At 37.5% G+C, this 26206-nt stretch overlaps 3 protein-coding genes across 4 annotated transcripts; 1 reads left to right on the forward strand and 2 right to left on the reverse strand.

Annotated features, from left to right (window-relative positions):
* Window positions 1-94: 94 nt before the first annotated feature.
* On the reverse strand, window positions 95-20866 carry LOC134671215 (serine/threonine-protein kinase PAK mbt). Of its 2 annotated transcripts, XM_063529009.1 has the most exons (10): window positions 20598-20866; window positions 20196-20353; window positions 19522-20104; window positions 18902-19005; window positions 7613-7804; window positions 6886-7062; window positions 6104-6226; window positions 5208-5372; window positions 4495-4714; window positions 95-2817 (listed from the first exon to the last, which is right to left on the reverse strand). In XM_063529009.1, exons 2-10 carry the CDS (start codon window positions 20343-20345, stop codon window positions 2810-2812), a joined length of 1722 nt encoding a protein of 573 aa, XP_063385079.1. In that variant the 5' UTR covers window positions 20346-20353; window positions 20598-20866; the 3' UTR covers window positions 95-2809. The 2 variants fall into 2 exon arrangements, 1 of the variants encoding a protein (XP_063385079.1); XR_010099196.1 differs by lacking the exon at window positions 95-2817 and having other exon boundaries at window positions 4584-4714; window positions 5037-5372; window positions 20598-20865.
* Window positions 20867-21066: 200 nt separating this feature from the next.
* On the forward strand, window positions 21067-24332 carry LOC134671232 (CWF19-like protein 2 homolog). The gene is made up of 5 exons (XM_063529031.1): window positions 21067-21231; window positions 21855-22913; window positions 23086-23469; window positions 23695-24033; window positions 24166-24332. Exons 1-5 carry the CDS (start codon window positions 21154-21156, stop codon window positions 24307-24309), a joined length of 2004 nt encoding a protein of 667 aa, XP_063385101.1. The 5' UTR covers window positions 21067-21153; the 3' UTR covers window positions 24310-24332.
* A 97-nt stretch (window positions 24333-24429) lies between these two features.
* Window positions 24430-25861, reverse strand: LOC134671252 (dnaJ homolog subfamily C member 17). Its single transcript, XM_063529064.1, has 3 exons — window positions 25710-25861; window positions 24998-25604; window positions 24430-24728 (listed from the first exon to the last, which is right to left on the reverse strand). Exons 1-3 carry the CDS (start codon window positions 25782-25784, stop codon window positions 24544-24546), a joined length of 867 nt encoding a protein of 288 aa, XP_063385134.1. The 5' UTR covers window positions 25785-25861; the 3' UTR covers window positions 24430-24543.
* Between the last annotated feature and the right edge of the window lie 345 nt (window positions 25862-26206).

Raw genomic sequence — 26206 nt, forward strand, 5'->3', positions numbered from 1 at the left:
CCCCCCCCCCCCGACGCCGCTCGAGCGACGCCGACGCTAGATGTGGGAAGGGGGGGGGGGCTTAAGGTTTATAAAGCGACATTACAATGAAACATTATTTTTTCTCAAAATCTATATTTCATAACAATCTTATAACAATGTGATATCATAATTTTACAAAATATTTGGCATATACCTTACATAAATTTGACATTGATACAAATAAATTATGACATTCTGATTAATAACATCATGTCGCAAGAAGACAATGAAAATGATTTGTGATGAAGATCTACTTTAACATGTTATTGTATAAATACAAGCAAATATTGTAAATAACAAACGTACGGTGCATTCAACAATCTAGGCTGTGTTAAGGCACTAAGTCTAGGTAAGGCTCTAGTCTATTTTAATAACATCTAGCTGCCTACGTTTTCGATTTAAACATGTATCGTTTAGTCACAACTCTAGCTTTCTAATTCACAAACAACTTTGTTAGTAGGTAATGTTATTCACTAAACATTAAGGCCAAAATCGTGTGGTTTGTTCGTACCTACATATAAAATTCACTCAAACGACTATAGTCTGTGCAGAAAGAGAAGAGTCGTAGAATGTATTGGATCGGATCCCATACATTTCACGGCTTCCGCACAGACTCTAACATTATAAATCCGAACTACAAGCATCGAGAGGCTATGGTGATCGCCTGATCGCGTACCAGTTCTACAAAAGTTTAACAATAAGTCGTTCAAATGAGTTTTATTCGTACAAGACTATACAAGTCCTCTAAAATCTGGCAAGTAAGAATGTAATCTTTCCTATAATATCTGTCAGGCAAAACTTCGTTAAATTAAAATATAATCAGGTTCAAATACATCACAGTTTTAAGGCCAAATCGATTTTTAGTTATCCTAACTTCTTTAAAATACCTATGGAGCGGAAAGAAAGAATATTTGTGACTCTATTTATTCTTATTGCTAATAAAACTTCGTTGACTGTAAATGTGTTGAATTGTAACTCTGTTATTAATAATAAATTTCATTTTGTTAATACGCTCGAATGCAAAAAATTATGATTTACTAAGATATATATACTTATGTCGATTGCTCGTGCAAGAAACAACAATCTGTTGGGACGTGAGGTCAAGGCAACTGCGTCTATACATTTTACAAGTATGCGTAAGGGTTTAAGATTTTCCATCTTTACCCGGGGTCGCGCTTCCCCGGACTAAAGTTTATTGAACATTTTTTTATTTATTTAGCTGCCACTGAATTTGATGGGCCAGGACACTGGTTCCATAAAGAAACTTGATTTGTTTCATACGACGCCCGATAGGCAGAATATTTGAGATTTTGGGCTCAGTCTTAAGTCTAAACATCGGCTGATATGACCGTTTTGTAAATTTCATTTAATAACATTACATATCAAGTATAAAGTTGAATATAAAAATAAGAAAATAGAAATTTAAAATACTCATTCCGGAATGTAGAAGATTAATCGACGTTTTTAACTTACTATTACGAATAATATCCACTAATATCGATTTAAAATTTAGTAAGTTAAGTACAATAGCAGCCGTCTTGCTACTCAATAATACTGATCAATTTTTGTCATCTTCTAAGATACTAATTTTAAAACACACTGTATAACAAGACACGATTCGGTAAGAACCTAAATAAGTGTAAAAGGCTTGTTTTAAGTCATTAAAGTATGATTACAATATTATAGTGCAAGAAAACAGTATAACACTCCATTTGGACGGGAGTTATAGAAACGTGATAATATTACTTAACGCTTAAAGGCATACACTAATGCATAAATCTACAACAAACATGTATCCAACAATTTTATGGCATAAAAACACGATAAATATATTTTCAACGATATATCGATTACATGTTCAAGAGAATAAAGAATAAAGAAATACAAGGAATGTTTTCCATACAGCATATGGATCGGCAATGGAATGACTTCACTGGAAGAGAAGACGCGGAAATTACGTATTTAAATGTTGTAAATACGTTGTCAAGTATATTAAACCGTTATTTGAAAGCTACTAAATTTAGGGTACGAGTGGATTTCAGATAAGAAAGATGCAGAGAAATAATTTCAAAAAGCGAAGTAGAAGTGAAAACTCAAATGTTCATTCAGGCATTCATGAATCCAAAACGAACTTGATTTCTAGCAGTTAAAATCGGAGCGTTTTAATAGCTAATTAGCTACACGATTCATTATACAATCATTTAGCATTGAGTAGATATCGCACTCATGTCAACATCGTTCTTAACCGAAAATCCACTGTTACAACACTTAGGTACCGGTTCCACCAACCACAATCAACGGATTGTTACTTAATTCAGGTCACTTGTCATACAATACAATTTTAGGATACGTACGTCATTACGATAACATATATTTTAGTAGTGGTTTAGTTTTATATTTAGTTGCATTGTAATTAAATATTTGCGGCTTTCTGTTTCAAAAACCTACCTTATACAGTTGTCATAAGGTATCTATTGATTGGAAAGTCACATTTTAGGTTTGGTTACAATCTTAAAGTTGTACTTAGTAAAACATAATATAGGATACTAACATTTCAGGTCTATACGTAATTCCCGCTTACGATAGCTAAAATGCGTGACGGTACGATTATTTTGTACAAAAAACTAAAATTACACTTTACAAGTTGCTTCTTAACAACTTTGGTTTGTCATGATCGTTGTGGGAATGCTAAATGCAAGGAAGCTGCAAGCTCTACGTCACTTCGATAAAATAAATACGTCTTTTTCGTGTCGAACTGGTGGGCATCTGGTGAGTCGTTAGGAATATCTTAATTACCTGAAAAAGAAAATAAGAATCAGTTTTGTCATACGTTTGCGCTTACTGTCCATTAGACGTTAACCTAAATTCCTTTGAAATCTACCCAAGCTTAATACATAAACATTCTTGCTTATTTTTATTTATTTATTTATTTATTTAAGAAACAAACAGTCTTTCATAGTTATATATAACACTAGAACTTTTCTTAAAACTAGACTTACAGTTTCCTTAATAAGAATATTTGAACATCATGTTTATTAAGTAGTTTCTACACAGTAAAACAGAGCTATTTGTGCGTGCAAAAACAAAACACAAAAAAGAAAAAAGATGAAAATAAAAATAAGAGTATTATAGCAACCTTATGGTATTGCTACCAATTTTTACAAACTAAATCTTGAAAAGGTTTTGTTATTTATGAATAAAGAAATTATAAAAAGCAATAACATCTAATACTGAGATTATTTCTTTATAGCGCCAATCTTGGGTTATTAATTATTACACTGCATAGATAGTGTTTTAAATCTATTAAGTTTCTCACAGAAAATATCAAGGCTCAAAAATTTCTCGTTGTACAACCTGCACGCCCTTCTAACATAACTATTTTTTGCGTAAGCAGTCCGACTACGGGGGATGTAGAAGAGGGGTTTTTTCCTGCAAGCACGTTCACAACGTCGAGGGACTCTGAAGGAAAGAGAATGTAATAAAAACGGAGCATCAATAATATTATTAATAATTTTATAAAGGGTTAAGATATCAGTACGTTCTCGGCGATAACTAAGGGATGTCATATTATGTACTCTCATGGCGGTGGCGTAATCTGAGTATTTATTTCTAATTCTGTATTCTATTGTCTTAACAAACTTTTTCTGAACTCTCTCTATCCTATCACTATGTATTTTATACAGTGGGCTCCACACAGCACTTGCAAATTCCAAACGACTACGAACATAACTGTTAAATAATACCTTATAAGTTAAAAGTCTCTTAAATGGTTTACCTACGCGTAGTATAAATCCTAATTTCTTAAAGGCTTTACCTAACATGTCATCAATGTGAGGTATAAAAGTGAGTTTTGAGTCCATTATGACTCCAAGATCTCGAATCTGGTGAACACGACCTAATTTTTTATCACAAAGTTTATAATCATAATTAATACTATTCCTTTTCCTGCTAAAACTTTTAATAATTTTTAATAATTTTCTTTCTGTAGTTTCACGGAATTTAATAACTTTTACGGGGGGATAGGTGGATCCATACAGACGAGCCGCCTCGCGAGGAATTTGCCGCGCAAAGCTGCTCGGTCTGTGTAGACGTGTCTCGGGCGAAGCAACTCGCGGCCACAATGCCTCGGGCGAGGCACGTCTCCACAGACCGAACTGTTTCGCGCGGCAATTTCCTCTCCAAACAGCTCGTTCTGTGTGGACCCCAGCCCAGCTTTCGAGCATTAGCATATTTTTTACATGGCGTGTGTGGTTACTGATGGGATATGGAGCGACCATGGGGGGAAGAGCGTCCCCAAAGGACTGTGGGGAAGAAGTGGCTCCAAGTCGCACAGAACCGTGACGAGAGGCGTAAAATGAAGGAGGTTTTCACCCGAAGGGTAGAAAAGGGCTAAAGAGAGAGAGAGAGAGAGAGAATATCGAAAGCTGTATGTGTAGTGTTTCTCCGCCTAGTATGTGGTGTAGGTATACTCACAGGTGGCTGGGGCGGGGCGGGGCGGCGGCGGCATGAGCGGCACGAGCAGCGCGGGCGGGCCGGCGCGGCGCAGGAAGGGGTGCTGCAGCAGGCGCGCGGCCGCGAGGCGCTGCGCCGGGTCGCGCACGAGCGCGCTCTCGATGAAGCCCAGCAGGTCCGCGGGGCAGCGCGCGGCGCCGCGCGGCCGGGGGGGCGGCATGTCGCGGATGCGACGCATCGCCTGCAGGACAAACAAAATACTTCAATTGCCGGGTACTGACTGAGCGAGCAGCCTCGGTCAGTAGGATAGCCGGGTACTGATTGAGCGAGCAGCCTCGCGAGGCAGACTCGCAAGGCAAATCCTCGGTCAGTCAGGACGTGCCTCGCCCGAGGCAAACGCATGTCCGGCCTCGTCCGAGCGCGCCTCGGCCCGAGCCGAGCGTTGTCGGTTTCTTGTCCATGCTCAAAGGCGCCTCAGTAACTTGGCCGCGCTCACTCAAGACGGTTGTGTTTTGCCTCGCTTGTTCGCCGCATGTTAGCGCCATGTATGTACTTATTCCTACCTGCAAGGGTGGCTCGTTGAAGAACGGCGGTTCCCCGTCGACCATCTCCACCATCATGATGCCGAGCGACCACACGTCCACCTAGGGCCCGTACGGCAACCGGGATATCACCTCGGGCGACATCCAATATGGCGTGCCGACTAGGGATCTACCTATAGTCCTTATTCCTACCTGCAAGGGTGGCTCGTTGAAGAACGGCGGTTCCCCGTCGACCATCTCCACCATCATGATGCCGAGCGACCACACGTCCACCTCAGGCCCGTACGGCAACCGGGATATCACTTCGGGCGACATCCAATATGGCGTGCCGACTAGGGATTTACGTTTTGGAAGCTCCTGAAAAGAACAAAATTAAATGGACTTTGTTACAACCAAAAATAGAGAAACTAGAGGAGAGAATAATACCTTACTAGCATTTTTAAGAGCTTTTGTTGATTTGGAAATTTATAAGATAGTTTTAGTAAAATTATTAAGGGTGGTATGCCACTTGTCTAATTTCCAATGTCCAATGTCAGTGCACCTCACTCTCTCATGAAAGCAAAATGTGAGAGGCAATACAGATTGGGTGAAGAAATTGGATAGGTGGAATACCACCCTAAGGCCAAAAAATACTAAGACACGTAAAATAATGTATTGAAGACGCAATGTTGACCGCTGGTATAGATGGCGCTGAAAAGCCTATATATTATAGACTAACTTGCTTTGCTTGGATTGTAGAGTAGGCGCATGCCACTGTAGCGCGCCATCTACTTAACCGTTCAAAGTTGCATTGCAACTAAAACACGCGTTAGGGAGGTATTCCACCTTTTCTCAATTTATTTGTCCAATGTGTATTTTGTCTCACATTTTGCTTAATGAAAGAGTAAGATGCAATGACATTGGACAGATGGAATACCACCCTTATGCTCTAGTTTCCTTTGATATATATACTAAATAATACGGCTAAATATGGATGTCATAGTATTTGTATGGAGACGGCCGCTATATGACGGCACCGCTATCCTAGGAAAACCGATCTTTAGTAATTCATTGTCTATGGTGATAGTAAACATAATTTAGAACTTTACCTGAGAGACTTGAGCACAGAAACCAAAGTCCGATAGTTTGACCCTGCCGTCTGCTGTGAGAAGTATCGAGTCGGATTTGATGTCCCGGTGTATCACGCCTTGCCCGTGGAGGAACGCTAGAGCCTAGAAAATAAAAGAAAAATAAGTCAATATAAAAAATTGTTTAATTAATCATAGCCCATCCTTTTGACTTTGTCATAGTCAGGTTAAAATCAAATCTAACCCATCCCGCGGACGCGAAATTTCATCAGCAGATACATAGCTTATATATACATACCTTTTCTTTAAGTACGGCACGAGCGAATAATCGGACACACGATTTCATACAGAATGTATGGAAAGTCAAAAGGATGGTTAGAGGTTTTTAACAATAGACAAGAGATGGCTAGGACTCGAGGGGATAAAAGGCGTTTGGTAAAAAAGCCTATCAGATAAATACATTTGAATATTTCCGAATTTAATCTGTTGTGAGACATACTAACATTGAACAATTTTACGGTTTAGACTCACTTGTTTTTAGTCACTCGCGCGACATGTTTCGGAGAGCCTAGGTCTCCTTTCTCAAGCACTAACAGTACGCGATACACGGCCGTCGTAAACGCTGCTCGCACTGTTAGTGATTGAGAAAGGAGACCTAGGCTCTCCGAAACATGTCGCGCGAGTGACTAAAAACAAGTGAGTCTAAACCGTAAAATTATTCAAAATTTGAATATTTCTTCTAAAACTTCATCACAATACAGTCATTTTTAATAAACTCTGGATTGAAATCAGAGAGATTTTACCTTCAGACACTGCTTGGTGACCGTAGCAATTTGCTCCGGGTCCATTCTCGCACGAGTGACCACGTCGGTGAGAGCCCCACCCGCCATGTATTCCATGACTACCCACAGCTCGTCGCCGACCAAGTAGGACGCGTGCATCTCCACGATGTGCGGGTGAGGGTAGTCCCGCATTATTACCTGAGAAAAATTAAAATATAACTTTTCACATCACCAATTCGAAAAAGGGCTTTTTCTTCCCTGCTAGGAGGGATCAAAGTGGCAGGTTTCTTCCCTGCTAGGAGGGATCAAAGTAACACTTTTCTGTTCTAGCCCACTATTTTTAAATTTTTGGTACATTATTTTTTTAGCTTAAATAATCTGTGCAAGCATCAATATTCCCGTATAGGAGATGTGAAAAGCAGTATGTGACTATGTTTCACATGGTAAAATTATTTCGTCTTGGGCGTTAACACTTGAATCCCTCATTACGCTCAGGATTCTACTTTAGCTTAGGAGCTTCATTCAGGATTCAATGTACGCCCTTTTGATCCCTTGTAACACAAACTACTACAGTAAATTCAAAAAGGAATTACGGGTCAGGCAGCCGTACACAGTAGACAAATTAACTCTCTGGTGGCAAGAGAACTTCCTGATCTTATGTAGATTATACGTCGACACATCGTTAGCGCGATGTAGGAATCGCACCACGCGCTACAGCTACATCTAGCGTACGATTGGACCAACTCACCACTTCGTTGAACAGCAGCTCTCGCCGCTGCTGCTTGCGCAGGTTCATCATCTTGACGGCGACGCGGCGGCGCGTGCGCGAGTCTGTGGCGGCGCACACGACGCCGGTGGAGCCCTCGCCGATCTTGCTGAAGCCGGAGAGCGTGGAGCGCGGGTCGCCCTCGCTGACTACCAGGCGGAGCGCTGCGCGGAACTGGACAACAAACTTTTTATGACAACATATTCCTGATACATCCCTGATCCTTAGTAGCACCACCCACAATCTCTCTGCTTTGCCTTAAGTTTGACTGGTAGAGAATGCTTTTTGGCATTAAGTCCGCCTTTTGTACGATAAGTTTTCTTTTATGCCATAAAGGTTAAATAAATACAATGGTCTGATGGAAATATTGAATTGACCAAACCATCAAGAGGTAAGTTTGTTCCCTTCCTCGCAACGCAACTAAATCTAGCAAGTTTTTAAAATTTGGGCTTTTCATATAAAATATTCTCTTTGTACCTACATATTCGGGCAAGTCTGCTATAACATGTCTATTAGATTTCACCAAAAATATAGCAATTGTCAAGATATATCTGCTGAATACCAACTGTACCAAAAATCGGCTTATTTCATGCATGTTTTTATTTATTATTTGAAATAACTATCTGGCCACGGCCTAAAAAATTAAGTTGAAGTTTTTGATTAGGTACACATATTATATTATATATCTAAATTATACGCATTTACTATTACAAATTAAAAAGCATTTAATTGCAAGCATATTTATAAACATGGCGTTACACCTGCAACAAAGTAATACGACACAAGTGTCGATGTTGAAATGGACATATGCCACAACCTGCACATTAGCGCAATGCGTTGAATTTAACTAGGAATTATCCAATTTCCTGTACTTAACCACTATTGAGTTTGAAGCACCTTGCAAACCTGTTTTAATGGTGTACTATCAGCCACACCTTAAATGACAATCGGCGGTCTTCAGAATGGTAATTAACTAATTATTATTGGTGTACTCTCACTTGAGAATATTTAGAGTGATAAACGAAGTTGTATAAATTAAACGGCTGATAAAGGGAAGGTTATGATTCAAGGAAAGTAGGATTACGGACTTATATTATCAAAAAACAATATATGATGCAAGCAAATTTTGCTGTACAATACTTGCACCATGAAATAGCTCAATAGTGGGACCGGATTTTTGCACTAAAAGTTTTGATAATTCTAAAGTTGAAAAAGTGATACTTATCTGATATAGGACATATTTTTAAGCATATATGCTATATATGATGAAAAGTTAGAACGAGCGTTAGATATAAATTAGGTATTTATATATTTTTAGTAATGATTTTTTAATATTGAATTAAAGTGCAATGTTTAAGTTCCATTGTTTATAATATGTGTGACGCTTTATAATGTAAAATTATTAGAAATTTTTTTAACGTGCTTCTTTGTCAAACTACAATTAGCTTATTATTTTGTCGATATTGAATTAAAGTTTAATAAATCCACAACAACATATCTAAATTTATAAGTTAATAGGCAAGCTAAAAAGCTAGAAGAATAAGATATATGCTTTAGAATTAATATGCGTTTTTTGTCCTATAAGATCTAATATTGAATTAGAGTCTGTAAAAATAAGTCTATTACTATAAAATAATATACGCAGCCATATTATGGAAAGTAAGAAATTTCTGTGTGTAGCTTGCATTGTAATCGTAAAATCTAGTTAAAAAGGCGCGAAATTCATACATACGCCGCGCTGGTCCGTCAGTCGCCGGCGCGGCGCTCGAGAGCCTATCATAGCCTACCTATACCTCGCCCCTCGCCCCACCTCTCGCTCAGTAACACTGTCTGTCTTTTCTTATCATTCATTTGATTGTTTACCGTGCACATATATAAATTAGATGCGGACATTACGTGAAATTAAAATATCTTATTAAGTAAAAATACCTACAGCTGGTCAATTAGATCTTGTCAGTAGAAAGAGGCGGCAAATTTGAAAAATGTAGGCGCGAAGGGATATCGTTCCATAGAAAATTTGAATATCGCGCCTTTTTTTAGTGACAAGATTTGCTTGACCATCTTTATATACCTACGCTAACGTCTACGTAATTTACTTTCTAGACATCTCGCTCACAATAATATGCGAGTACGAGCGAGATGCATAGAAAGTAAGTTACGTTCTCAATAACGTTTATGTCAGTGCCAAACTGGTGGTAGTCACACTGTAGGACTGTAGAGTTAGACCAAGAACAGTCTGCAGCGATTTTGATAGCCCACGCAGTGCAAGTGTTATTTCATTGTATATTTCATTATCTTGACTAATATTGCAATAAAAATGTACAAGATATTCACAACTATTTTTTACTATACATAGTTTGTCAAAGGACTGTCTCATTTCAAACATAGACAGGGAGAATCATCATACTATCTTTGACTTACACTAGTACTAGCACCCAAAAGAAAAGAATGAATATAGTTTTTTGTTTTTATTTACTGACAAATTGGTTTGACCAACTATACCTATTTCTGGTTCCTATTGTCATGTCCTGTCCTATTCAATGTCAATATCATAATATGTATATTATAAACCAACTGCTCAATATTACACGGTATACATCCTGAATATACAATAAGGTAAGTGGCCTCACTTACGTTATTGTATATTCCGTGTGGGCCGTATATGCCTATATACAGCCCACCTTAAATTAAAATGGTTTTTTTTTTAATAAACAGGATATGAAGTATGAAAAACTCACTCAAATAGGTTTCTCATTTATTTAAGTTTCTTCATTATACCAAAATAGTTATAAAAATATTACGATACTCTTGGAAAATATACCTTTTATAAAAGTCCTATTATGGGCCTTATTGAACACTACCAGTGTATTACTTAATCTCGCAAAAAATAATCATGTTGACAGTAGGTAATAACAGATTTTATTGTTTTTAACTTAAGACTTATACATATACAAATAACAATATTTGATACTTCATAACAGGAGGATTTATTTATAATAAGTGAAAATAATTATTTTGGGTCTTAATAACTAAAGATATAAAAATTGTCTAGTTTACGCGAAAATAGTAGGTAACTAAACATAAATCTTTATTAGTTACAGTAGTCTCATCTTTTAACATCTGGGGGCACGGCAGTGCCCCCGCCAAGACGAGAAAAGCGCAAGGGCACTATCTACCTTTTCTCGAAGCGCTTCGTCGTTTTTTGGAACCCTCATAAATTGGGGTTGGATTATACCAGATAAACAAAGTTCTCGGACTTATTAAGCATATCAATTGCATAGCTCTTATACTTTAGATTTTATTCATATCTAAAAACTTCGATTTCGTCACTGACTCACTCACTTGATGATCATCAATACCGGGTACTTCCTGAAGTCCTCTAAGAAGCTGAAATTTGGTATGTAAGATAGTTTTAGTACATAAACAACAAATAAATTCAAAAAAATTTTATCCCTAAGGGGATGAAGATGGGGTTTAATTTTGTATGGGAAATCAATAATCACTGAACCGATTTAGTTGAAATTTGGTATGTAGATAGGTATTGTTATGGGGAAGGATATAGAATAGATTTCAACCTCAAAGTTTACCCTTACGGGGTGAAGGCAGATTTCAACCCCAAAGTTTACCCTTACGGGGTGAAGGGTTTATATGGGAATCAGTAAGAAGTACATTGTGTAACAGATGCCCCCAGATACTTATTTCAGGATTTTTAATAGTAAATCACCCCCAACCCTTTAAATTAGGGGATGGAAGATTGTCATAAACAACTTACAAAAAGAAGTGAAATCCCATCAAAAACATTTTGATGTAAAATGTTGCCCAAACGAAACCATAAGGCTCGCACTGTCAAAAAGTTATCAGATCTCTTGCCAAGCTTCTAACTCTACAAGCCCTCTAACTTTACTAGCTCTACACCAAAAGTGTGTGGCTTGGCCGTTTCGTTTCTACAAGAACTATTGTATGTAAGTATAATACAAAAACCGCTCAAATGCGAGTCGCACTCGCGTTCCAAGGGTTCTGTACATTACATAATTTTTAACAATATATTTTTTTAGAGAAAAGTGAGTAAAATGTCTTTAAAAAACCCGTAGGGATCGGAAAACTAGGTACTTAAGTCCGACTCACGCTTGACTGCACATTTCTAATAGGTTTTCCTGTCATCTATAGGAAAAGAGCTAATATGTGTATTTTTTTCATAATTTTAGACCCAGTAGTTTCAAAGATAAGGGGGGGGGGGATGGTCATTTTTTGCGTATTTTCTTAAATAACTTCTAAACTATTTATTTTAAAATTATGAAAAAATATATCTGAGATTCTTAAAATGAGCCCCTTCATTTGATATATATATATCTATATATATATTTTTTTTAATTTATTGAACAATAAGCCAAATAAAGTACATTATTATTACAAGACCCATCGTGGGCAAAACCTTGAGGAGGTTTGTATGCCGATGGGGAGTTCGAGAAAATAACATGACAATATACATATCTATCTTATACTAATTAAAATTCTAACAAAATTCTCTTATATTAATTCTTATTCTAATTCTCTTATATTATTTATAACAAGATATAGTTCTTTTTCTTCTATTTATCAATCTCAAAAGTGACCCCTTTATTTGAATTTCTATTATTTACTTTACATGTATGTCCTTGGGCTATAGACATTTCAACTTATTGGTGCAGTAGTTGCGGAGCAAATAGGCTGTAACAGACGGACAGCCAGACACACGAGTGATCCTATAAGGGTTCAGTATTTTTCCTTTTGAGGTACGGAACCCTAAAAATAATGAATTTAATAAATTTTTCACCTTATGCCCAATGTGGCGGTAGCGAAACAGCCAAGCCACATATTTTGACTAAGGTGTAGAGTTAGTGAAGTTAGGGCTTGTAGAGTTTGAAGTTTGGCTCGACAAGAGATCTGACAACTTTTTGACAGTGCGAGTCTTATGGTTTCGTCTTAGCAACAAAATTTACATGAAAATGTGTTTGGTGGGATATTTTTTACAGTTTTTAAAATTCGTCACTCGTTGCAAAATATCTATTTTTCGCAATTCTATCGTAAAAGAAAAGAAAACTAACGAAGAGGTTTTACGCATACGAGGGCCACACTGAAAGTTTTGCGTAACTTTTGAATAAAACCATTTATAACCATAATAATACATTTATTGCTTCTCAAAATGTTTCCCTTTACATTCTATGCACATATTCACTCGCTCGGACCATTTTTGGAAGCATGAGGCCCAATCACTTGACTGCATGATTTCGACGTGGTGATGAAACGTAGTAACTGCCTTATCCGGGGTCTTAAATGTCAAACCCCAAATTAAATCCTTAATTTTGGGAAATAGATAGAAGTCACAGGATGCAATGTCTGGATTATAATCCGTATAAGAGACATTTTCCACGTTTTCGTAATTAAAAAATATTTTTGCCTTTATTGCGGTATCGGTGGACGCATTATTATGACGCAGGAGGATGCAGCTTCTCGGTCGTCTCTCGCGGTCTTTTTCAATGACTGCGGGCACACAAATGGTAGTGTACTACTCAGTATTTAACGTTCTTTTATTATTTAAAAGTACGGTACAAAAATGTCGCGTTTAAAAAAAACAGACGATCAAAATGTTTGGCAACGCTTTTGGCTTGTTGAACTTTTATGGGCCTCCTGTCACCTTCGAAAGACCCATTGACTGGACTAATGCCTTTTTTCCGGATCGTAGCAGTAAATCCAGGTTTCATCTCCTCTAACGATGTTATATACAGGATTTGAAATTCCTTGCTTATACTTACGCAGCATTTCTCGGCACCAGTCAAAAAGTACCTGTTTTTTGACTGAAGTTAATTCGTGAGGAATCCAAAGACAACAAGGCTTCCCGACTTTTAAATATTCTTGTAAAATCTTTTGTATTTGTCTCATACCTATCCCTAATTGTCCTCAAATTTCGTCATAGGTGATTCGTGGGTTTTCTTCAATGAGTCGTCTCACAGTAGCCACGTTTCCTTGAATGATCGCCGTGGACGGTCGACCTTCACGAAAATCATTATCTAGAATAATACTGTCTCTACTAAATTCACCATACCAACGCCTCACGATGCTCAGATGTGGTGCTTCAATCCCAAAAGCATTTTGAAGGCAAGCACTACACTCTTGCGGAGTAAGCGAACTTTTAAAATCATAACAAAATCATAGCTCTAAAAATATTTTCGCGTTAAAGCCACGTTCAACGCACTGCCTTACTTTGACAAGCCATTAAAAACAAAAGACGATCGATTTGTCGCCAACATTTGTCACATTCCATAATCAAAAGCCTGTATTTTTTTTAAATATACAATTCATAATTTAAATGTTTACCAGTGGCCAGTAGTGCAAAACATTCAGTGTGGCCTATGTAGTAGGAGAGAGGAGGAGTTTGTTAAGAACTTATAGACAATAGAAGAGGAAGGATGCTTGGGCACCTGATACGACACGACGAATTTATCAAAAATATCATAGAAGGGAAAGTTGAAGCAAACAGGAAGAGGGGAAGACCAAGGAGAGCGTACGTGGATCAAATAAAGGATAATTTTTAAGAAAAAAACCGACTTCCATGGGGGCCGGTGAAAGATTATTGTAGTTGGTACACTACGTAGAAAAGGAGGTAAAACCACCCACTTTTCTACTAGCATTTCGCTTCTGTAATGGCTCCTCTACAGGATGGGCCAACGCCAGCCACTCCAAGGGACGCAGCCATGCGGTAGAATGAGATAGCAATATCACTTGCTCCCTCTAACGCATAAATGCGTCCCTTGGAGTGGTCGGCGTTGGCCCATCGTGTAGAGGAGCCATAAGGGTCGTAGTTCTAGCCTAACCTAACCCACTTCTCAGATAGCAGTTCGGTTCTGTGAGGATCGCAGTTCAAACCTAACCTAACCCACTTAATGGCGCATGCGGTGCGGTGTACGGGGGTTTAAGCGAGAAGGGCTAGTAAGATTGGCATCATCATACTTTATTTAGTGATTTATTTAGTTAAGGTATCATAGTGGTTTTCCGGGTCCGGGTCCGGGTCCGAACCGGATCCGGGTATGAGCCCGAGTCCGGGTCCCAGTCCAAGTCAAAACCGAAATTCGTAATCACCAAACGTGTACCATGCGTCGTTGAAGAGTTCTGTTCTGGTCATCATCAGCAGTTCCACTTCATCAAATGCGACAGTTTTTAATGTAAATGCTTGTTTTTATGATGAAAATACAAAAAAATCTATACGTATGCCATTAATATTTGAGGAGTTCCCTCGATTCCTTATGGATCCCATCATCAGAACTCAAGCTAGACAAAAATGTGGCTTAAAAACTTAACTTGTTTAACAAACATAACGAAAAGGAAAAATCGACAAACGTGAACTATGCGTCGTTGAAGAGTTCTGTTCTGATCATCATCAGCAGTTCCACTTCATCAAATGCAACAGTTTTTAATGAAAATGCTTGATTTTCTGATGTAAATGCAAAAATCTCTATACGCATGCCTGTAAGATTTGAGGAGTTCCCTTGATTCCTCATGGATCCCATCATCAGAACTCGAGCTTGACAAAAATGTGGCTTAAAAACTTAACTTGCTTAACAAACGTAACGAAGAGGACAAATCGCCAACCGTGAACTATGCGTCGTTGAAGAGTTCCGTTCTGATCATCATCAGCAGTTCCACTTCATCAAATGTCACTTTTTTGGATGTATATGCTTGATTTGTTGATAAAAACCCAAAAATCACTATATGTATGCCTTTAAGATTTGAGGAGTTCCCTCGATTCCTCATGGATCCCATCATCAGAACTGGGTTTTGATAAAAACGGGACCAATCTGTATGCATATACATTCAATCAAAAAAATAATTTTCAAAATCGGTCTAGTAATGACGGAGATATGGAGAAACAAACATAAAAAAAATAAAAAAAAACATACAACCGAATTGATAACCTCCTTCTTTGAGATTTGGAAGTCGGTTAAAAAGATCAACGTCGTGTCGTATCGGGCTGTCAAAGAGAAGGTGGAGGACCGCCAAACATGGAAATTGCTCCACCGACAAGAGTCATACCTACTCTTAAATATATGATGATGATCGTAAATACCTACCTATGTATTAACAAAAAAAAGTCACTTGTAATTAGTTACTGCCTTTAAAAAGTATAAGTGCCTCAATGTTATTAGACTTTTTGATTCTTTAAAACGTCTTTAGGTCAATAAAGCAAGTGAAAAATTATTAGAGTTAGACCAAGAAAAGTCTGCAGCAATTTTGACAGCCCACGCAGTGCAAGTATTATTTATAAGTCATAATTTCATAGAAGTTTCTTCAAATCGACCTTATTAATAAGAGATTAAAAATATTGAAAATTATCTTAAAATATTTTAATCTAATATTTCATCTCATACGTTCAATAAGGCCCGGGACTAGACCTTTTTACCTGCACTGACAGTGGGCCTTCTTAGCAACAAGTACAAATTCAGAATAATTGGGAATAATAGGGAGCAACTGCTATTTTTGAATGCTGGGCCTTGTTACCCGCCGGGCCTCATATGCCTGCACCTCACCTACCTTATTTATTTGTTTTACAAGGGGAAAAGTTGTTGATTAACCGCTCGTGCTAATATTAATACCCAAACAAGCGAAACATTTTTTTTTATTAAATAGGAGGCAAACGAGCAGACGGATCACCTGGTGGTTAGCGATTACCGCCGCCCATGGACACCCGCAACACCAGAAGGGTTGCAAGCGCGTTGCCGACCTTTAAGATGGGGGTCTTTGAAGGTTTGAAGGTCGTATCGGACAGTTCGTTCCACAGTTTGGTTGTGCGAGGCAGGAAGCACATTAACAAATTCAAACATTCTAAAATTGAACCACGAGCGTAGCGAGTGGTTCGTAAAGTTAAACCTTGAGCGTAGTGAAGGTTTCAAGGAACGAAGGTTAAATAAAATTTTCACCACATCAGCTCATAAAGGCCCTCTTTATTGTTCGAAACGGATAAGAAAAGTGGCATTTAATTTGATGCAAATTTTGAGTTGTTACCGTAGGTAAATTGGATCAGTTGGTTGGTAATATTGACTTTAAAATGATAAATATTGAATAACGTTAGTTTGAAATTGATTTTATGATTAAGTAAATATTATCGGAGATCGCTCTTAAAAAATATATGTCGCTAGTCATTTATAACCTAAAAGCGCCAAATTACGCAAAATTATATTGACATGACACCTGTGTATTGAATTTGAAGAATACTTTAACAAGGGTAGTTATCTGTATGACAATGCACCTAAAATAATTTTCAAATGTATCTATTATTTCTATACTTAACACGATAACGAATTCTACGTAAACGAAACCGCGGGCAATCCCTAGTACATATAGAAATAAATAAGGGAAGGTAAGTTTCCATTAGTGTACTGTGTAAAATAACTATTTACCATTGATAATAATTTTATAAACGCTTTGCGTATTTTTAAGGGCACCGCGCTAACCGCTAGCGGCGCTAGCCCGCGACCGTCGATCGCTGCCTCCTGCCACGGCGCACAGCGCGGCGCGCGCAAACGCCGCGCGTTTGAAATGTAACTTAATATAAGCTCGGAATGCATACTTACGTATCAGTATTTAGTGTCGCCGTGATTTTATATTTCTAATCTTTTGTGTGAGAAGTAAGATCTTTATTATGACCGTGTAATATTAACTCTACAAACTTTAATTCAATATTGGCTATACTGCTTAACGAGAAATCAATATCTAGACAAGCACATTGTCTACATTTCTAACTTTTTACATGTATACTAAGTTGATAGATAATATCGTAATTTTGCAATATCAGCTACTCTAATTCTGTATTTACATAATAATTCCTGTTTTTACGTTCACCAGAAAGCAGCTGTTCCAGATTTCTAAAAACCGAATATTGTGAATAAATTAAAGTGTTATTGAATATGTTAAAGTTTTTTGTAACTTTAATTTTATATTTAGATAGTTATTTAGCAAAAATTGAAAATTTTAATATGGCCGAACGCTCCACCTAAAATTTTCTAACTTTTTACATGAATGTTATTTAACATGCTTACAATAACATATCAAAAAAGAAAAAACTTTAATGTTATCAAAACCCATTTTTGTTCCACCGCTGGTCTAGAAAGGTCCAAAGTAAAATGGTCAATTGCAATAACATTTTGCACTCTCTTATAACTCTCTCTACGAATATTTTTGGGCGTTTCGTTGAGCAAGATTGCAGGTTCCGACACAACATCACCAACCGTAAGGGCTCATTTAGACGATGCGAGAACTCGCATGCGATTTTAGTTACATAGCGGACTGTTGGTTACGTCCAATTCAACCGAACGATCAAAACCCGCAAAATAACCCCGGCTACACACGTAACGATAAATCGTAGCGATGAAACTGTGCAGTCCGAACGGCGCAGTTTTATCTGCCGTGTGTATGACAAATCGTTGTCGATTATCGTAACGATTTGTCATACACACGGCAGAAAAAACTGCGCCGTTCGGACTGCACAGTTTTATCGCTACGATTTATCGTTACGTGTGTAGCCGGGGTAAGGGGTCATCCATTAATTACATCACACGTTTAGGGGGAGGGAGGGGTCAAGAAAATGTGACATATTGTGACATGGGGGAGAGGGGAGGCACAAACTTTGTGACGTCACTTTAACTTCATCAGTAACCGAAAATTTATTTAAATTATTGTATTCGCTGTACATTTAATTAACAAGTTTTTAAAACGATAATCGTTTTTATTCGTTCAATTTTCTTTCCTAAGCAGTTTTGGGTTATAAAATTACTAATATATATATCGTCAAAAATATTTTGATAAAATATTAATAATACTTAGGTACTTACTTAATTCGATTTGGCGATTTCGTAGAAAAAATGTGACGTCACACTATAGTTCGTTTTTTTTAGCATTAGAAAGAACTTCGCAGAAGTAAGCTTGTGGTTCCAAATCCGACACTTATAGCGGTAATAATTTGAAGTAAATTATATGTATTGACCATGCTACATTAGATAATTCAATAATTATTAACAATTAAAGAGCCTGATAAAAACTGCACGCTTGCTTCTGTGGAGTTCTTTCTAATGCTAAAAAAAACGAACTATAGGGGGGAGGGGTTTGCCAAATGTGACCAAGTGTGACAAGGAGGGGGGAGGGGTAAAAAAACCTAGAAATTCGTGTGACGTAATTAATGGATGACCCCTAATGAACCTTGCGAGTTCTCGCATCGTCTAAATCGGGCGTTAGAGTAGTTACCTGTTCATGAGTCAACCTCAGCTCGTGCTTGGAGGCCGCGAGCGGCAGGTGCGCCGCGCCCGGTGCGCCCGGCGCGTGCGCCGGCCGCGCGCCGTATGGTTCACCTGTTCCACAAACACATACATATGGTTGTAATTAAAATACCTATACTATGTCCAGTTGGGAGACTAATCCATTTATTAAAAACCGGCCATTACGGAAAAACAGCAAAAAAATCACGTTTGTTGTTTTGTATGGGAGCCCCACTTAAATATATATTATATTCTGTTTCTAGTTTTTTTTTTGTAGCAGCAACAGAAATACATCATCTGTGAAAATTTCAACTGCTTAGCTATCACGGTTCATGAGATACAGCCTGGTGACAGACAGACGGATAGCGGAGTCTTAGTAATAGGGTCCCGTTTTTACCCTTTGGGTATGGAACCCTAAAAAGTGCCAAAATTTTAATATTCATTTTATCAGCCCTCAAATATAACCCAAGGACACATAAAATAAATATTTTGATATTGGCACTATTGAGGGAGCCCACACAAGTAGGAAGTTTTCCAAGTAGCATGCTTCCATCCTCCTTTCTTTTTACAATTAAAGCCTTAATATAATTAATAAATAATATTCCTTACCCATATTAGCATTATTTCCATTGAGCCCTCGGTGTATGCTACTATGAGACATCTGCTTCGGTGGGTGGTTGTGTTGATAAGGCACATTGGCATTCTGCACATTCTGGTAGGTCATGGTAGCGTGGTGGTTGTCATTCAGCTCCGACACAGGCCTGATAGTAGCCTCGTGGGTGTGCTGAGCCCATTCCGTAGGCGACTCGGCTATTGGCTTATTTAAAGTGTAATTGCTGTGTTCTCTTCGTAAACTGGGATACTGTGTTGGGGCAGGTGGTACAGGTGGGGACTCTTCCGGAACTGCGGGTGGAACATTAGGCTGATTCCGGAAATCTCTTCTTATTCTAGGGGGACTACTACTTCTCAATGAATTTGATCTTGCAACGTTTGATGTTTTTGGCAATATAACACCATTTTGCACAGGTTGTACTGGAAGGTTCGGTAGCACTTGTGAAGGAGTGGAAATTAGAGAGGATACGGAGGCAGTGCGGTGGTCACCTCTTACTATGGTTTTTAAGTCTAGGATTTCCGTGGGGGTAATTTCCGAAGGATCTACCATTGGCAGTGGTCTGTTTGTTGATTTCAGTATCTGCAAAACACAAAAATTTTATTAATTTAATTCCATATGCATTGTATAAGTATGTGTTTAAAACATTAAGATGAGATGTATACTGTTTTACCTGATTGTTTCCAACAAGAGATGCCCACTGCAGTGGTAGTCCAACAAATTTGCCCTCTCGTCTATCAAAGCCAGTATGTACTCTGTGTTCAAAATTACTGGGTGGCGAAATAAGAGGCTTCTTCTTTTTCTTAGAAAACATACTGCTCATTTATATTGCTGCAATAGAGTTCCTTTATTAGACCAAACACGTCAATCGAAAGCTCTCCAAGCGTGTTTGCTTTTCATTAGACTCGGTAATAACAGTAAGCACCGGAAACACTTTATGTAACGAAAAAGAAAGCTGGAAAATAGCGTAGCAATACTTTCTAGATCAGGTGCGTAAACAATCGATTACTATTCATATACAACCAGATGCGCTATTGTAAGGGAACAATGACCACAAGTGTATGTCAATACGAACCTCCGATATCCTAAATACTTGCAGACTTTGTTGCTTGGTGAACACAAACTGAATACTAAATAGTCTACTCCATGGAAACCATGACATTCTTAGCGGCCATGGCGTTGCGTATCAAACAAATTGAATTAACGGGCTATAGACGATCTTGTTTATATTAATGTTCCACTGTCGAAATGCTTGATTTACATAAAAACATTACTTTTGTGATAAGTATTAAAATTCACGTCGTTCTATCACCCAACCAAAACTGTCACGCAAAACCTCACAAAACGCAAAAAAGCGCATTCCGGGCTAGGGTTGTACTTACTCATCTTGAACTGAACCGGTTTTTTCTGTGTTTATGGATTCTTCTTGAACGCATTCAGGTGAGACCAAAGGTGAGACGCACCAAGGTCGCGGTGCGGTGCGGTAGTCTGTTACGGCTTTAACAATGGCTATGACAGTGACAGTTAGAGATTTGAGACGTCATTGATACTCTTACTAACAAGACATGTTTTAAATTTTATTTAAATTAAATTATATATTAAAAGTTGACTAGCAATATTTGTGTTCGAAAATGAAAGAAAAACGGAAGAAGGATAAGCACAAAAAGAAAAGTAAACATAAGGATAAGCAAGAGCGAAAGCGTCATAGCGTAAGTAAAGTAGTGATACAAATTTCAAATAATGAACTTAGTAAACCAAGATAATACTTTTTTTTATACATTTATGTTAGGATTAGGGCTCCAAGCAGGAAAGAAAAAGCTTTTAAACACCAAATATTTTAATTAGTTTCAAACAAGACTGCATACTATAAATGGCGTCTCATAGAAGAAGATCTACATTTTGTTTTTAGAATGACAATCGTAAACCATAGTCTATACTCTATTTTTTTTGTTGACATTAACAGCCTTCCTCAACAAAAGACGCAAGGTACCGACAGCAGAAAAAACAACTGTAAATTGAAGCTTTGAACCTTGCCTTATATTGTTGCTTGCCATTCTCACCTTTCTTTATTTTAAAGACCCATTTGGTGTCAATAGTCTTCTTTCCTGCTGGTAAATCAGTCTCTATCCATGTCTCATTCTGGGCCCAGGCAGGAAAGAAAAAGCTTTTAAACACCAAATATTTTAATTAGTTTCAAACAAGACTGCATACTATAAATGGCGTCTCATAGAAGAAGATCTACATTTTGTTTTTAGAATGACAATCGTAAACCATAGTCTATACTCTATTTTTTTTGTTGACATTAACAATTTAACCTCTAATTTTATTGCAGTCCACTAGTTCCAGCAGCTCGAGTGAGGATGAGTGGGTGGAAAAACAGCCCGCACCTAAGCAAAGTACTGCTGAACGCGAAGATTGGATGGCCATGACAGGTATGATGAAAACATACACTAAGGATGATATAAGGAAGCCAAAACAAGAGGAGAAAAAACACATTGATTCGTACAACCCAGCAACTAGCAGTAGAGAACTCAACCCCTACTGGAAAGGTGGTGGTGGAGGCTTGCCTCAAACTCCTGAGAGTTTCCGGAAATCTAGACAATTTCTCAAACCTGAATCAACTGGAAATCTATATCGATCTTCTAGTTCAAAAGAATCCTACACGGATACAGATTACAAAAGAAAAAGTAGCAGTTATAGTAGCTCTTACAGCCACAGATCTGGTGGCTGGAGGAAAGAATCCAAAAGAGATGAACATGGGGAGTCTAAAGAGGAAACTAGGAGTAGCTCAAGAGATGAGAGTAGAAGAGATTCTAAAGATGATTACAGGAGGGACTCACGAGATAACTACAGAAGAGACTCAAGAGATGAGTACAGGAAAGAGTCGAGGGATGCCCATAGAAAGGATCCAATGGATAGAAGAGATGACAATGGGAGGGATGAAAGGGAGAACAAGAACAGAGATGTTAGAGATCAATTCCCTGAAGACAGAATCATAGAATCAAAACTGAGCACAGCAACAAATGCTGTAGAATTACAGCAGGATTCCAAAAAGCATGAACTCTATTTAAGTGATGAAAAACTGAACAAATTAGCTGCAAAGATTGTAAAAGCAGAAATCATGGGAAACACAACTTTAGTTTCTGAACTTAAAGCTAAACTTGAAGCAGCTAGAGAATACAGGAAACAGAATCCAGATGCAGGCAAAGAGGAGGAGGATGATAGAGTAATGCTGATGTCAACTAACAGCATGGGTAATAGCAGACCTTTAACCAAAGGGTCAGGCGGGGACCCTAGAAGTAAAGGGGGGAAAAGAAAGGCGGAAACACATGCTTCTGGAGAAAGGACTAAGTACTTTGGCAATGATGACAAATATAATCTTAAGCAAATGGTGAGTGTCTGCATGCATATTCTCTTGTACTTACATATTCTGGCAAGTCTGCTATAACATAATTAGAATTAGATTTCACCAAAAATTATAGAAATTATCAAGATATATCTGCTGAATACAAACTGTACCTAAAATAGGCTTATGTCATGCATGTTTTTATTTATTATTTCAGTTCGAAGAAGAGAAATATGGTGACAATTATAATGAAGATGCAGAACTCGCTAAAATTGCAGCCAAACACAAGAATCCAAATGACGATCTGGAAGACATATTCACCGATGAGATATCCAAAAACAGGAGTGAAGCGAAAGACAGTGAGAGAGAGAAACAGAGAGCTATTCAAATGCATAGCAAGATGGAGAGATCTCTGGAAGGATGTGAATACTGTTTGGATTCTAAGAACATGTTGAAACATCTAATGGTTAGCTGCGGGAATAAGGTGTACTTGGCATTGCCTGCTAAGAAGTCACTGGTGAAAGGGCAGTGCATTATCACTACAATACAGCATTCTACATGTGTCACTGCTGTTGATGAAGATGTTTGGGAGGAAATCATGGTGAGTTTCTATTATAAAATAACAAGTTGATTTACTGTTTTTGATTTGTATTTGGCTCAAGCTTAGGAGCAAATTTTATGAGCATAAGATAACAAACATTTGTAACAGTTGACCATTGATATTCATTGTATTGTAGCACGGGCAGGTTTCCACAACTCGACAACTAGCGCCTATTTTGCGTAAAGGCCTTGATATTCATTACTTTTATAAAAAAAAAAATTTCAGAATTACAGACAAGCCCTCACCAAATTCTTCAATTCCCAAGACAAAGATGTTGTATTCTTCGAAACAGCAACAAGACTACATAAATTCCCACATTTGGTCATAAATTGCATACCATTGCCAAGAGACGTAGGAGACATGGCATCAATCTACTTCAAGAAAGCACTTCTGGAATGTGAAGCAGAATGGTCCATCAATAAGAAAGTTGTGGAATTAAAGGGGAAAAATATAAGGAAAGGTGTTCCTAAAGGGCTACCATATTTTTGGGTTGATTTTGCCATGGATCCTGGCTTTGCCCATGTAATAGAAGATCAGCAGCTGTTTCCTAAAAATTTTGCAGAGGTAATTTTGTTTATTGAATTATTTATTTATGACTTCAAAGAAATAAATTGTTGAGCAATGTTGTGTAATATTGCGCAACTTGTACATAAATATTATTGTGTACGTTTATTATAATACTTCTTTGTTTTGCAGGAAATAATTGGGGGTATTCTAGACCTGGACCACTACTTGTGGAAGAATCCTAAAAGGGAACAAAGTAATGAACAAAGGCAAAAGGTGCTAGAATTCTCAAGAGAATGGAAATCATTTGATATAGTTAGTAAGAATAAAGTGTAATACTCTGTATTTGAATCATTTTATTTATGAATTTTGTTTTATAAATTCCTTAATATTATGAGAATTTATCCAGTGTATATTCCATAATATTCACATATAAATCATACTCAAAGAAATATACAGCAACAATGGTATGTAATTTGGTTCAGTGATGTAGGGACATCAAAACATGTATACTTTGTGTTAAAAAGTATCAAACAATTATTTATGTTGTCAAATAATTTATTAACTTCGTCATGACTCTTCTTTCTTCATTTCTTCTATGAGCCTCTGCCTCTCTGCTGCCTGCCTCATCTTAGTCATCACTAGTGACTCATAGTCCCTGTCTGAAACCAGTGAGGGCCCTGGAGCTTCCCGCTTTGTGGTTAGTACAGGTTTCTCATTTAGCCACTTCAATGTGAGAGGGTTTTCTGGTAAACCTGAAATGAAAAATAAAATATTAGTATTAACAAATTTTTAACACCTTTAAGTATACAATTGGGTATTACTGCAGACATCATAATGTTGATAGACATAATGTTGATACAGAGTATGTTAAATAAATTCTTTCTAAAATTTATTTATGAATATGCAAGTCATTTTAAATTTAATCTGAACAATACCATAAAACTTAGGATTTTTTTATAATTACTTTTTAGGTTCTATTGTTCTAATGTTTTGATTAAAGTAGTGAACCTAAAAAAAATACCTTTTTCAAATTCAATGGCCATTTCTGAAGCCTCTTTATTATCAAACTCCACTAACGCACTCCCCTTCTTCTTAGGTGATACAATTAAAGCTACAATATCCCCATACTTTTTCAAAAACTTTCTCAATATAGCCTCATCATAACCACCATTGCTATTATCTGTTTTATCTGCTTTCCATTTAATCTTGATTCTGTTCAAACTAGAATCCCACACAGGCTCGCTAAGACGGCTGAGGCTTCTCTGTATTTCTTCTTTAATCCTCTTTTGTTCCTCCTGCAGGAGTCTACTACCCTCCTTCTGCAATCTTTGTATTTCAGCAGCCAGTTTTTGCTCATCTGTAAGATTGATTCCTGACCCAGACATAGCCTCTCTTTCTCTCCTTTCCAGGTCTTCTTTGAGCTTCTGTCTCTTACTGTCGAGTTCTTTATGCCTGAGTTTTGCAGCTTCTTTAGCGCGCAATACTTTGTCATAGGCGGATCGGGCGGCGGCATCGGTAAGGATCTCCAAAGCCCTTGAGAGCTCGTGAAATGCTTCTGCTGCTTTTGGGTCATCTGGATTTTTGTCTGGATGGCACTGTAGTGCTTTCTTGCGGTATGCTTTCTTGATCTGAAATTTAATACAGTGATCAATATATAGAACTAAAATAAATTAGGTAAAAACAATAATTTCTCATTAAATACGTAACATCACTATACGACTACTTCTACTTACCTCGGTTTCTGTGGCGCTGATAGTAAGATCAAGGATAGCATATAAATCAACATCCTCAATTTTAGTTTTTGCCATTTTAATCTTTTTAATTTAAATAAAATAAATACACTGCTAAATGGGACGCGGACCTAAAATATCAGTTCACGTTGGTAAATTTGATTGACTGACTGATAGTGACATTGACATTAGTAGTGATGTAGCCAAGAAATCGTAATACGATCTAATTTATTTGGTTCGATGTACATTGCTGTTTTTCTTAGCCAATCGTGACCTTGGTGCGGTGTGCGGTGCGATAGTGTGTTACGGCTTTATGAACATTTTAAAATAATTGTCTGAACACCAATTTGTAGATTTTTTTTGTTCGACTGGAAACACTGAGATATAATTGGTCAAACCAATTTGTCAGTCTGTAAGAACCAAGAAAACTATACTTATCCTTTTCTTTTGGGTGCTAAGTACTAGTGTAAGACAAAGATAGTATGATGCTCATTGTCTAT

Source organism: Cydia fagiglandana, chromosome 15 (genome assembly GCF_963556715.1).
Source record: "Cydia fagiglandana chromosome 15, ilCydFagi1.1, whole genome shotgun sequence".
NCBI classification, from domain to species: domain Eukaryota; kingdom Metazoa; phylum Arthropoda; class Insecta; order Lepidoptera; family Tortricidae; genus Cydia; species Cydia fagiglandana.